This window comes from Glycine soja, chromosome 16 (assembly GCF_004193775.1).
Source record: "Glycine soja cultivar W05 chromosome 16, ASM419377v2, whole genome shotgun sequence".
In the NCBI taxonomy this organism is placed as follows: Eukaryota; Viridiplantae; Streptophyta; class Magnoliopsida; order Fabales; family Fabaceae; genus Glycine; species Glycine soja.
Window position 1 is genome coordinate 32,272,921 of NC_041017.1, and position 14,861 is coordinate 32,287,781.

At 28.9% G+C, this 14,861-nt stretch overlaps 2 protein-coding genes across 3 annotated transcripts; both read right to left on the minus strand.

Annotated features, from left to right (window-relative positions):
• Positions 1-325: 325 nt before the first annotated feature.
• LOC114390193 (putative UPF0481 protein At3g02645) lies at positions 326-4,107 on the minus strand. Of its 2 annotated transcripts, none has more exons than XM_028350890.1 (3): positions 3,865-4,107; positions 820-2,144; positions 326-729 (listed from the first exon to the last, which is right to left on the minus strand). In XM_028350890.1, exon 2 carries the CDS (start codon positions 2,130-2,132, stop codon positions 825-827), a length of 1,308 nt encoding a protein of 435 aa, XP_028206691.1. In that variant the 5' UTR covers positions 2,133-2,144; positions 3,865-4,107; the 3' UTR covers positions 326-729; positions 820-824. The 2 variants fall into 2 exon arrangements, with proteins under 2 accessions (XP_028206691.1, XP_028206690.1); XM_028350889.1 differs by having other exon boundaries at positions 820-2,150.
• Positions 4,108-11,424: 7,317 nt separating this feature from the next.
• On the minus strand, positions 11,425-12,159 carry LOC114389972 (UPF0481 protein At3g47200-like). The gene has a single exon (XM_028350664.1). It carries the CDS (start codon positions 12,157-12,159, stop codon positions 11,425-11,427), a length of 735 nt encoding a protein of 244 aa, XP_028206465.1.
• Between the last annotated feature and the right edge of the window lie 2,702 nt (positions 12,160-14,861).

The window sequence follows — 14,861 nt, forward strand, 5'->3', positions numbered from 1 at the left end:
TGTGAAAAACATACAAGACCAAAACAAAACTCTTGAATTATAATCTTCTGATTTTATCCGATTGAACAATTTTGGTTGAACCCCGAAATTTGATTCAATCTGAAAGTGTTTATACACGACTTCAGATTTATCCAGGATTATCTCGATTTTCAAAATTAACCAACAAGTTGCGAGGAGGAGAGTTTTTGGATGGCATCTTCGAGACTATCTAAGGTGGATTTAGAAACGTGTGGAATCTGGCATGGGCACACAATGAAAGCACCAATGTTATGAACAGGGATAGAGGAAGAATTGCAGAACAAGAGATAGGGTAAGAACCTTAAGGTAGCGAAGGGAAATTGCTTATATCATTTCTTATCTTCTTTTAATATATCTCAGATATTTATAGCTATTAGTGCTTGCTAGCAGACAAAAGCCAATAACAGAATCACCTATGCATTAATACAGCACTATAACAGAATTGCTAAAATGAAAGCACTACTACCAGAACTATAAGAATTATTCACTAATGATTATGATTATAGCATAGTGGGGCACTACGAAAACAGCAGAATTGGTGCCCAAACTCCCTTAAACATAATCTTTCAAATGCTGAGGTGGTTTAATCTTCCTTTTGGGCCTGTCCTTTGGGTCTTGCTGCCTATCACCTTGTGAGACACTCAAATACAATCATCAAATGCTTTCTTCCCCCAATTGACTTCCCTGTTAACGGCCCAATTCCTAAACTACCTGCACATAACAAAACTTATTATTTATCAGTTGTGACTCGGCTCGTTCCCTCACAATAGTTAAGTATTGATATATATGATCATTTCTTACCTTAATTAAAACAGTGAGATTATTGAACATATAGTCTGAATCAATGTGAGCAAAAGAAGCACAATTGCAGCAACTGTAGATGCTATTTTCCAAGGAGTGTTGAAGTACTCGTGTATGAAGATAGCCTTGTACTTGTTGCAAGGACTTTCATAGAAATCATTTAAGCTATTGCAGATAGAGAAATACACTGGATTGAAACGTGGCATCGCAAGATTTGAGCTCAGACTGTTAACCATTGCAGCCAGTGCATTAGGATCACCCATCCAATTGACAATAATTTTCTTATCAATTAGTTCTTTCACATCTTTTTCAGTGTCGATAAGAAAATCTAGAATCTTTAGGTATTGAGTGATGATGCATGTATCATCTGAAAGGTGACAATGCTCAAATGCCAATATATTCCTGAAGAACATTTCTGAATCGTCAGCTATATTCAAGATTGGCATTGTCAACACACCCTCATCGGAATAGGTCATGTCAAGTAAGCATTCATTTTCATTTGGACTGACCTTGAATTTAAGACCTGCCTCCCGTAGTTGGCTTGCATTGTATACATGTTTTATTCCTTTACATTCTTCTTCTTCTCTAAGAACAAATTTTGATGACAATATTATACAAGTTCTCATAAGATCGGTGAAGTGCTTTGGGGACTCTGTTGGACACGATGTTGCTCCATATTCCACAACCTTCAAACAGTTGAAAGAAATCTGAAGAAAGGAGGGAAATTCCGGATTCATACCAGCAAGGTTGTAAAGTTGTTCAAGAACGAAGAAAGGAAGCTGATTTTCTAGTAGTCTCAAGTCCTCACCAATTTGCATTTGCATCCAGTCTTTTAGCAACACAGGGTCCTTTCCCTGCCAATCTTCATATTTATGCAATCTCAAAAACAACTCAATTATGAAGCAAGCATCAATGAGAATCATCTTTAAGAAATCATCGCTGTTATATTTAATACGCACTGCATAACAACTTCGAATTTTGTCTTCCAACGCTTGAAGTGTGACAACAAAGGTTCCCATAGGTATTTGGGTTCGATTTAGAAATGCCTTGAGATAGTTCACTTTAAGCTCTTCCATTGACTCAAAAATGCTGTCTTCATTTCCAGCGTAACATGCTTTGTGAAAAGGGCCAATTGAAACAATTCGTGGTGTGTAGGCTTTGGGATTAGTTTCACGAATGTCTGGTGGTACTCTATAAATGCATTGCATATCGAATCCATACATTTCTGGAGGTTCCACGTTTTGAAGCATGTTGGTTAATTTTGTCTCCAAACATTGTTGTTCATTTAATGAATCACTTGTTTGTCCTTCCATTTTGATAAAATTCTGCAGCTATGAGATTCATAGACATTGATAACCAACATGAAGTTAGATCAAGTATAATATTAATAAATTTCGTTTAAATTTCCCTACTTATGGAACCAAGAGGCAAGGATATACTAATAAAAAAGGACTCAGAATATGACAGAAATGTTGGATGTAATTAATAGATTTTAAAAATTATAGGGTATACCGCAGTTAAGATAAAGCATAAAGAATAATTGTAATATTAGTATAGAAAAGAATTAATAACTAAAAAAAATGTTGACAAATGTTTCAAACAATGGTGGATCAACGTACAAAGGTACGGGACAATTCTCTCCAAAGATATGTGACATCACTCATTTTCTTATTTCTACACTAACCCCTTAATATTTAATATTTAAAAATATTATGCTAACATCTTTTATATATTATATTAACTTCCTTAATATTTGAAAAACATTACACTAATTATTCTTTATATATTATACTGACATCCTCTATAAATAAGTAAGACTATTGTAATCATTAAAAAAAAAAGACATTGTTTGTAATTTGAAGAATCTCAAGGAGTACGTGGTAATATAATTGTTCTAGTTCTTTTTATTTGAATATATTCAGTAATTTTTATTTTTTTCCCCACAGAAAATGGTGTTATCCTCATCAAACTCTTTTTTTTTTTAAATTGATATAAAAGGTTAGTAGAGATTTTTGCCCCCATCATGATAATTGTAATTTTTAAAAGTTTGTTTTTAAATTTTTTATCATGACATTATATATTTTATAAAAATGTGTAATATTTTTCTAAAAAAAATTTATAAATTTATTTTTTTGACTCCACTGAAAAAAAAAAATTGGATCCGCCACCAGCTTCAAATTAACGTGAATATTAACTACAGTAAATATTATCCAATAATATAACATTTAGTTATTTATTTATATGTTTCTTACTTTTTATTAAATAAAATTACAAGTAGTTGGTCAATTGGAATTTGGCTCCAAACAAAATTTAAGGTTAATTAATAGAGTATCACAGTTAGGTGACAACAAATAAAATTAATAATTGACATTAAAATAAATTAAAAATATATAAAAATAACTTATCTGTCAATTTAAAAAAACATTAGTGTAAATATAAGATATTTTATTTATCTAATTAGTGTAACTTTCAACTTTTGGATTAATTAAATTCAAATGAAGAAATGATTTTATTTATTTTTATTGATTCCGGTTCAAACGAGAATAATTGAAGATGTTTCAAGTCTTTCTTCTACCACTAGAGCTAGCTTTGTAGTTCTGATCCTTGTTTTAATAAAAGTAACAATTGGATAAAAACAAACCAAACAAAAGCATGCACACGATAGAAATTATGTTGGTTCCTTGAACAAAATGAAGCAAACAAGAAAACATATTCCAAAATTGGGGATAATTCATTTGAAGATACATCACCAAAATTGGATAGAATCCACCATTTGAATTAAAGGGAAACTTAATACACATGTATTTTAAAGTTTGAGGATTAAAATGATCAATATAAAAGTATAAGATTATAACCAAAATTTACCTAAAATATAAGAATTGAAAAGATATTTTATCAAAATAAAATAAAATCAGGAGAGACACTTCAAAATTGTCGTTACTGCTACAAGAAGATGCATGCCTGACTATATATATTCTTGTATGGATGGAAATGAAAAATATAGTAACTATTTAACTAAATAGAGCAAAAAGGAGGAGAAGGAACCTGATGCTCAAATTGTTGAGGAATATATAAGATTAATCTTCAACAATTCACCTTTACAAGCACAACCCCACGATCCAAAACTCAGCAACCGCTTCTGATTGATCTCATTTTGCCGGAATAATTCATAGTCAACACCATCATGTATGGACAGAATTCGAAAGCTGTGAAGACTTGCTCTTTGTTAATGTATTTCAAAGTCAACACCATCACGTATGGACAGAATTCGAAAGTCGAACAATTGGTTCTTAGTATAGCTATAATTAATTGCAGCTGTCAAATGCATCCAAATATATTAGAGATAAAATTAACTTAGTTAGTTATTAGAAATTATTTGAGTAGGTATTTGATTATGATAGTTAGTTAATAAAAATTATTTGAATAAATTAGTGTTGGTTATTGAAGTTAGTTATTTTTTATCTTTGTATAAATACATTATAATACTTTGATGAATGAATCCTAAAATTGTTTTTCATCTATCTTTCATTTCTTTCATTCCTAATAAAATATAATATGACTGAGATGTAATAAAATTTAAAAATTATAGGGTACAGCGCAATTTGGATAAGTGATACAAAATAAATTTAACATGGCATAGAAACAAAATAGAATAAAAATATTGATCAATGTTCCAAACGAGAATATTAACTATCGTAAATATTGTCCAATAGTTTTAACGTTTTAGCTATTTATTCATATATTTAGTACATTTTTATTAAATAAAATACAAATAATTAATTACTCAATTATATTTTTTAAGTTTTTTTACATATTCACTTTTGAAAGAAAAAATTCTATTAACATGATTGTATAATTTAGATCCCTTAAAATTTAGTATTACACATTTGGTTCCCAAATTTTTAAAATTCAGCAGTTTTAGTCTACTAGCGTGTTGTCTATTTTATTAACAAAACATATGTTGACATAATATTTTAACAATGAAATAAATTATGTGGAGATGAAAATATATATTCTTATGTTTATTAGAAGTTAAAGACATAAATCATTTTCAAAAGAATTCATTTTTTACATGTTTCTTTATCTTCCTATTCTTATGTAAAGGAACGAAAATCTTATATGTTTAAAATAATTTTTCTTTTTTTCTTATTCAACCTCATTTATTTATTTTTATTTTTAAATTTAAAAATTCCCAGGAATTAAAATTATGTACAAATATCTTTGATGAGACCAACATTCTTGGTAATAGCTTTCCCGAAAACATTATTTTCAACGGTTTTTGCGATCTGGCTCTTCCTTAGGGTTTTAGTTGAAACGAAACTCTTTGCTATGTTCCTTTTCTCTCTATTTCGATCGCTCTTTTCTAAACTTAGGATTTAGGTCATGCAAGTAAGTTTTGGTTTTAAAATGTTGAGAGCTTCTTACGTTTTTTTGAACTTTAAATGTTGGGGAGAAGTTTAGTTTATTATGTTATGATTTGTGCTTTGTAAGCAATTTCATGTGTTTCTTCCTTTCAGTGTGCTTAACTCAGTTTGCTTAGCACATAATGTGGGGGGTTTTGTGATATTTTTGTCCGTTTCTTTTATTTCCTGATTATTAGGCTTTGTTTGTTTACTGTTTTCAAAAACAGTTTTGTGTTTTATAAAATTTGTTTTTGTCTCCTGAGCACATTTGAAAGTTTTTGTCCCTCCTTGAGCACATTTCTGTTTTCTAAACGTTTTCCCCCGAGCATTTGAAGAAAATAAAAGAGGATTAGAAAACAACTTCCAACTGTTTTTGGTTTTTAAAACACTGGTTTTGGAAACAACTTTCGAAACTTATTACAAATGAGAAATAGATTGTTGAGTACTGTGAAATTGTTTTAAAAATCAGTTTTTATAAGAAAAATTGAGAAGAAAATCAAACAGGCCCTTAATATCTATATTCATTTTCAACGCTTGAATGTGACATTCAGCCTTATGTATTTGTTTATCTTTTACAATTTATATGCTAGAAGGTTTTGGAAGCTTTTCCATACTCATGCGCTTTTTCTTCTTGGTAATGCTGTTGCAGATGTTGAAGATTTCTACAACCAATGTGATCCTGGTTAGTTATACTTTCTTTTCATGTAGTCTTTGTGTGCCACAACACTTGTGTTTTTGAATAGCCAATTGTGCTTATGGAAATCACATATAGCAGATATTTATAAATCATAATGCAAGGAGTCAGGACCACAGATGTTTGGTAAACAATATTTCTCTGTTTTTCCATATAAATAGTTGAGGATGCAATTTTTTTTCTATATTTTCAATGTGGAGATATTATGTGAGACTATTCCTGTAGGTTGGATCCTAACTAAGTTTATATATATATATAACATTACTTGAATTAAAAAAATTATTATTCGCAACATTGCGAGAATTTGAACAACATACAAAATGAAATTCCAAATTCTAAAATAAACTTGCATACTTTTCAGACACATGAATCCAAATGTCATTTTATTAGTAGTTTTAAATTCAATCAAGCAAACTCCACAAACCATTTTAGTATTCCGTAAAGAAAAAAAAATTTAAGACACAACCACACATGAATATGTCTCTCTTTTGTTCATTGAACATGTGAGATGGAATATCTGATTGGTTAATATTGACTGTGAATAAAGGATAGGAACTCATGTACAAAAGTAAGCATCTCATCATAACATTTGCCATACCCCTTTCTTCAAATACTTTTTCTCCCTTCCTTTTTTTCTTTAATCTTTCTATCTCTCTACACTTCAACAATAACTTGCTTAACCACATTGCTTGTCTTTCAAAACATCAAATTAGATTTTATTCGTTTAGTTCTATGTCTCCTTTGCTTCGCTGGCAGAGCTTCTATATATCTAGCTGGATAAGATGTGTATGTCTCTCTCTATATAGAGTATCAAATAAAAAAATTGTTTATACTAGTGATCCAAAATAAAAGAGTCACTAGCGGTAGTTTTTTCTATTGGTAAGATGTTGTAAAAAAAGATAGTGAGGGGTGAAGTGATTAGATCTTTAAGAGTAAATAGTATACATGTGATGTAATTTTTTTTACATTATTCTCCAATTGCAATTTGGTATCTATATTGATCTTAATTATTTTAAACTATTTTAAAAGTCATGTCATTATTCCTAATTGAATATTTTTTTTACAGAAATTAAAATCAATTTTTAATAGATTTATGCGGTCCTTGTAATAACTAACAAAGGAATAAAACCCACTCTGCCAATCACCTAATTTCGGAGCAAGGGAAGTGAGTTCTAAAACCGTACAAAGGGTCCCCTCCTAACCAACTTACTGTATCCCCAAAAATGTTTCAAAGGAAGATCTTTATCCCCAAAATTATCCTACTCAGTCTAATAATTGTAGTTATTATATATTAAGTTTTTATTTTTCTTGAGCTTTGTTAAACTCTGTGTAGTGGTAGTGGTGGGTGTTCTTTGTATAGCAAGATTCTTTCTTGTAAATTAATATGAGCATTGGCCACTCGGAGATTTATTGCAGTGACTAAGGGGAGATTGAGCAATCCTTACAAAGTTTAACAGGTACAGCGATAGTTTTTTTTAGTGATTGTTACATCTCAACATAGTCTTTTTAGTCTTTCTAGCATTGGCCACTTATTCAATAATTATTTAATATTTTTAATGTAATAAAATTTTATAATATTTTGAACGCTTATTATACTTAATCTTTTGAACTATAATCAACGGTTTATAATATTAAAAAAAATTAATTTCTATTTTAATCCTCTAATTTATTTTAATATGGAAGTTTTGAGCGCTTATTATAACAAAACTTGATTAGGAATTAGCATAGGAGCTACGTCCAGGGAATATGGCTGCACACGAACACTTATTTGTGTGGCTCCAATATCCCCGTGCTTCTTTTTCCAAATATTTATTGGGGGCACAAATTTGTGGATACCAATTTAAGTTTAAACACTGAAAATTGAGAAACATAATAAGAAGCCAAAAACTAAAAAGAAAGTCCAGATCCTCTCCATTTGTTAGAGAAATGGAGATCTGCTTTTAGCAAACCTACGAATGACATGTGGATTAGATTATTTAGGTAAAATATTTTAGTTATTTTTTATTTTTTTTTAGGAGTTGAAAGGTTATTTCACTCTTACGTAAGTAATTTTTTTTTAATAATTTCTGACAATTTTTGAAACGTTACTCATTTAAACATTATTTTTTAATTTTTAGTTTTTCACACACATATATATATATATATATATATTGATATATTTATTTATTTTTCTTATTATTTTTTTAAAATAAATTCATGATTTTTTTATTTTATACTTTTCAATTACTTTAATAATTTATACTACTACAATAACTCATATTTGTCTCTACTGCAACAAACACTAGCAAATGGTCGTCATTCTGCCTAAAGAAAACCTAGTTGTTTGGTTTTGTTCTTTACATAATAGGCTAGACAACTACCTTAAGGGAATAATTAACAAGTCAGTATTATTTACAATACATAACAACATCAATATTTTAATGTTCCTCATGTTCTACACTAGTACTTTGAAAGTATGTGATTTAAATAAAAGTTTTACTTATATATATTTTATGTGTGTACACTAATTGTAGTTAACGTTTAATTAATATCCAAATTTCATTATGTATTTAGTGTAATAGACAAAAAGGAATCATTGAATGTGGCTACTACGTGATGCACTGGATGTCTACGATAATCTTATGATCTTTCAGGAATAATTGGGAGATGGTAATTGTTTATTTCAAACAAAGTTGATTTTCTTATAATTGTTATTACATTATTAATTTATTTTTTTATTTGATCATGCAGTATTTTAATGAAGTTAGACCATTGTAAGCAAAGAGATTCAAGGCGTTTCGCATCCAGTGGACACAGTATTATCTAAAAGTTAGAAATCAAACATAGGATGTTAGGCAACTATGTAACTTTAGGTTACTCAATTAGTTTACATACTTTGCATTATATTTTTTACAATTGTTGTTTCATCTTAACATTGAATAACCTTTGTTGATAGCTAGTTTTTTGTTAAAACCTATTTGAAAGCAGAATGCAAATGATATATGTTGTGTGCTATATGGTCTGATTTTAATTTACAAGTTAAATTTTGGTTTTTTTTGTAAAAACAAAGACATTATTTAAAAAAAATTCTTGACAACAACATCGGTTTTATGTTAACTGTCAATAGTAACACATTCCTTAACATCGATTTTTTACAGAAAACCGATGTTAACTGTCAATAATAACACATTCGTTAACATCAGTTTTTTCAAACAACCGATGTTAACTGTCAATAATAACACATTCGTTAACATCGGTTTTTTGAAAAAAACGATGTTAACTATCAATAGTAGCACATTTGTTAACATCGATTTTTTCAAAAAACCGATGTTAACTGTCAATAGTAAGACATTCGTTAACATCAATTTTTTTTTACAGAAAACCAATGTTAACGTTAGTTAACATCGATTTTTTACTGTCAACATTACAACATTCGTTAAGATCGGTGTTTTTAAAAACCGATGTTAACTTTCAACATTAATATACATTTTTTGAGTGTAATTCATATTAGCAACATCGTTTATTTATATAACCAATGTTGGTAATTTTACGTTAACATTAGTTTTTAAAAAACCGATGTTAACGATAATACTATCAATGTTGGTACTTTTAATATCGATTCAAAAACCGATATTGAAAGTCATAAATAACCGATGTAGAAAGCATATTTTCTAATAGTGATAATCAAATCCGTTAAACAAAATGCTTTGTATAATTTTATTTTTTTGGTTAATATCTCTCCGTAGTATAGATTAACAAGTTGCCCTTGCGCAATTTTTTAAGACATATTTACAAAGATTTATATATATATATTTTAACTCTATACATTTACTACACATTGTTAAAGAAGGAGAAAAAATGAGTTACGGAAGTACTAGCCTAAAAACATTAAGCTGAATGAATAATCAAAATGAAATTCTACCTGCAAGATAAATAATCTGAATAGTATTTTTTAATTAACTTTGATATTATTACAACTAACACTGCCAAATTAATAATCTAAAATTGTCAAATCCCATCTATAATTAGCTAGCTAGATCCCAAATAAACAACTGCCTCTCTAGTACGACAAAAATAAAAGGGCCCGGGAGGGAGGGAAATCACAACTTGCTCACAAAAGAACTTTCCAATATGATAACATGGGTGATACCAACATTATATAAATTATAAATAAAGGGAATGTATGAGACAAATTAATAATCATGACTATATAATTATATATAGATATATATAGATTTGTCTTTTCTATTCGTTTTGCAAAGTTCTAGATGCATATTGTTAACAAATTAAAAACGTTGTTAACGGAAGTATATGTATGAACCTAAAATTACAGAGCCAATAGAACATCTAATATGAAGAAGCATAGTATCTCCAATAACTCGCATGAGTGGCTTGTTCTTTGAATCAAAACATTTCCAACAAAAACGAATTCTTGTCCATGAGAAGATAATTAGATAAAAGAATAATGGTAATTTTTTTGAAAAATGCTCATAGAAGTTGGTATATATCATTGTCAGTTCTATAAAAATTGCTAATCAAAAGTTCTTAGAAGATCAGTGAAGTGTTTTGGACTATCAATTGTTTTTTCTCTTATGCCAATATAGTTGTATTTTGGAAAACAGTGAAAAGTAATGCTAAGAAATGAGAGAGACTCGACATCTCTTATAGGGCCAATGAAGTCCTCCATGTATTCAACAACATTCTAAGAGAACAACACTTTGAAGCGAATGGAAGAACTCAAACTGGAATATCTTCACAGATTTCTAAATCGAAACAAGCAGTTAAGTATGAAGGACTTATTTCAAAGACTTATCGAGAAGGAAAAGAGAATTCGAAGTTGTTATGCAGAGCTTATTAATTGCCACAGCTTTTCCCATTCATTAGTATGTTCTTCTGCCAATATGTGACATGATGAAAATAATGATAAAGTATTTGAATTATTCTATTAAAGTGAAATAGTATTCACAATTTTAAAAATATCAACAATTATCTAAGAGCTTGTAAAAAGATTTCTTAGTGACAAAAAATTATTAACAAAATAGTTAATATTAGAACAGAGTAGACAGAATCGAAAATTGAGACACTCAAATACAGTCAATGTCTTCTTCCACCAATTGACTTCTCTGTTCCTTATTTAACTACCTGCACATATAACAAAACTAATTTGATCAGTTATGAAGCTCGTTCCCTAACAATAAGTTAAGTGTGTGTGTGTGTGTTTGTGTGTATATATATCATGATTTCTTACCTTTAAACAGAGAGATGATTGAACATATAGTCTGAATCAACGTGAGCAAATGAAGCACAATTGCAGCAACTGTAGATGCTGTTTTCCAAGGAGTGTTGAAGTCCTCATGTATGAAGATAGCCTTGTACTTGTTGCGAGGATTTTCATAGAATTCATTTAAGCTATTGCAGAGAGAGTAGTAGTTTGAATTGAAGTCTGGCATTATAAGATTTGAGTCCAGATTGTTAACCATTGTAGCCACTTTGTTAGCATCACCCATCCAATTGACAATAATTTTGTTATCAACTAGTACATTCACATCTTTCAGTGTTGATAAGAAAATCTAGAATCTTTAGGTATTGAGTGATGATATCTGTATCATCTGAAAGGTGACAATGCTCAAATGCCAATATATTCCTGAACAACATTTCTGAATCGTCAGCTACATTCAAGATTGGCATTGTCAACACACCCTCACTAGAATAGGTCAAGTCAAGTAAGCATTCATTTTCATTTGGACTGACCTTGAATTTAAGAAATCTGAAGAAAGGAAGTTGATTTTCTATCAAGTCTCTCCAAATTTGCATTTGCATCCATGGGTTTAGCAACACAAGGTCCTTTCCCTGCCAATAGTTGTATCTATAGAGTCTAAAAAAAAGCTCAATTATGAAGCAAGCAACAATGAGAATCATCTTTAAGAAATCATCGCTGTTATATTTAATACAACTTCGAATTTTGTCTTCCAACGCATGAAGTGTGACAACAAAGGTTCCCATAGGTATTTGGGTTCGATATAGAAATGCCTTGAGATAGTTCACTTTAAGCTCTTCCATAGACTCAAAAATGCTGTCTTCATTTCCAGCGTAACGTGCTTTGTGAATAGGGCCAATTGAAACAATTCGAGGTGTGTAGGCTTTCAGATTAGTTTCACGAATGTCTGGTGGTACTCTATAAATTAAATGCATTGCATATCGACTCAATACATTTCTGGAGGTTCCACATTTTGAAGCATGTTGGTTAATTTTGTCTCCAAACATTGTCGTTCACTCATTGCATCACTTGTTTGTGCTTCCATTTGGTTAAAATTCTGTAGCGTTGAGATTAATAGATCGACATTAATTGATAACCAACCTGATAGTTGGACCAAGTATAATATTGATAAATTTCGTTAAAATTTCCCTAGTTATGCCACCAAGAAGAGGCAAATTCAAAGGATTAAAATAAAATGTGACAGAGACATCGGATGTCATATATTATGAAAATTATAGGGTATACAACAATTAAGATATAAAATAAATGTAATATTAGCATAGAAATAAAAATACAATAAAATAAAATATCAACCAATGTTTCAAAGGAGAGTGTTAACTATTGTAAATATTGTCCAATAATTTATTCTTATATTCATTATATTTTTATTAAATTAAAATACACGTGATAACTTAATATATTTTTCAAAAAAGTCACCTTTTGGAGAAAAAAATTATATCTATCTTTTTTTAATATTGTTCAAAATAATATTTATTTTTTATTAACAAATATTAGTTTTAGTATAGTTAGCGAAAAATTTGAATTCGTGATCTATCTCTCCTTTTCTTATCCCTCCATCACTAGATCAATCTTATATTTCCTAATCAAAATAATATTACGTTTTTTTTTTTTCAATTTGATCCTTTTCTCTTTCTCAATTAAAAAAAATGTGTTCTTGTTTTTAGGGGTGTTGGTGATGTAGTTTGGTTGCATAAAAAAATGGCTGCTGCAATCAATGTTGTATATACACTTTAAATTTGAATCCAAACTTTTATTCAAATTATGGTCACCTTGATGTTGCTTATAAATTAGAAGATAACAAAATGGATTACTGTGTCAGTGTTTGACATAAGCATCTGCATGCAGCATTTCTAACTGCAGTATGAAACATCTCATCATGTAGCTAAGCAAAAGAAAAAAAGAATGAGATGTGTCATTTTGGGTTATACAAGATTTCTTCCAATATTGTCATACCAAATCCATGCTGCCTTATGTCTGGGTTTCCATATCTTAGCTTACAGTTCTAGATTGGACATTGCCATTGTGACTGTTACAAATTTGTAGTTTTATTAGGAGGAACTAAAATGCTCTTATCTCTTACAGGGAAGGTAACAAGTTTAGTAGCTAAAAAGGACTTGGCCAGAAAAATAGAGGAAGCATTAAGCAAGTCAAATCTATGAAGAAAGGGGTTAACGTTTGAAAATCAGGAAATTCTTCTTCAAAGAAGAGGCAATCAAATAAAATGGTCAGTGCCACCAAATCCACGAATTCTAAACTCAATGTTGAGGGGTTTAGGGGGAAAAATTCATCTCCAAGTAACAGAGAATCAGGTTTGTGAAGTGGATTGTGGTCCATATTGTACCGTGTAGGAAGTAAATGGCTCTCGTTTTTGTATTAGATAAGACTTTTTTTTTCTGCAGTAAAAATAGTATTATAATTTAATTGTTTTAGTTCATGCTTTTATGTGCCTAGAAAATATAGCAGTTTCTGTTTTTATCATCTATTGTCACGGTAGGGACTAAAATAAGTGAAGAAGAATATTGTATGGATCAAAATCAAAAGATAGGACTAAAAAAAGTGTCATATTTACAGGAATAGAAAACATATTTGGGTAATTATTTTATTGCATATATTGCTGAAATTAATCCAATATTTGTACCATATTTGTAGATAACTAATTAAGAAATCTTTTAGTTCGCCTTTTTTTGTTCTTGATTGTAGTCTATAGCTCTAGGTAATTGTTTGGTTAAAAGTTTTAGATGTTAATTTATAGGGCTAATTATCATTTTTGGTTCATTATTTTTGAGTTATTTTTTTATTTTGATAGGTTTAATTTTAAAAGTTTTATTTTAATTCTTTATGTGTTTTTGAAAGTTTTATTTTAATACATTAAGTTTTAAAATTTTTTTGGTTATTTATACTTTTTGAAACTTTTATTTAAATATTTTTTTTTGTTTCCTATTAAAAATATTAGTGTTTTGTCAATCTTTTTAATATTGATGTATGGGGCTAAATATAAGTAACACTAAATGAGTTTAATTAATATCTTCCGTTTGCTTTGTTTAAAAAAAACACTAAAGTTTAGGCTTGACTTGTCTTATTTAGAAAAACTAAAGCTTAAGTTCGGCTTGTCTTAGCTTATTCAATTCACTTATAACTTAATTTTCTTAATTTCAAAAGGAAATTATTAAATTATTTAACTTAACCAATTTAGTATTTAATAAAAAAATTTAATACTAGATAATAACCTAGAAATAAAAATAAGTATTAAACATGAGATATGATATGCTGAGATTTATGTAATTTTAATTTTCTATGTTTTATATATATATATATATATATATATATATATATATATATATATATATATATAAACGAATTATTCATTAGTCAAATTTGAGAAGTTTGCAAATATTTTGAGTCTTTTATCCCCTTAATTGTAACACTTTCACCCTCATCTTATTTTTATTAATTGTTTTGTCATTATTTCTAATCAACAATGTAATGGAAAACTTAAATTAGGAGAGACACAATTAAGAATATTGAGTATATTCACTTATAATTTTTAATAATTTATTTGGTACAAAGTGAAACAATTGTAAAAATATTCAAAATACACTTAAAAGTAGTTATTAGGGCAAATTAATAGAAGTAATTAAAAGTGTGAGAAAAATACAACTCTAAGATTCAAATAGTAATCAGAATAATA

What these genes read in the sequence shown, in the direction of transcription:
- LOC114390193 (XM_028350890.1), bottom strand. Translation starts at nt 2,132, where the DNA reads ATGGAAGGACAAACAAGTGATTCATTAAATGAACAACAATGTTTGGAG.
- LOC114389972 (XM_028350664.1), bottom strand. Translation starts at nt 12,159, where the DNA reads ATGTTTGGAGACAAAATTAACCAACATGCTTCAAAATGTGGAACCTCC.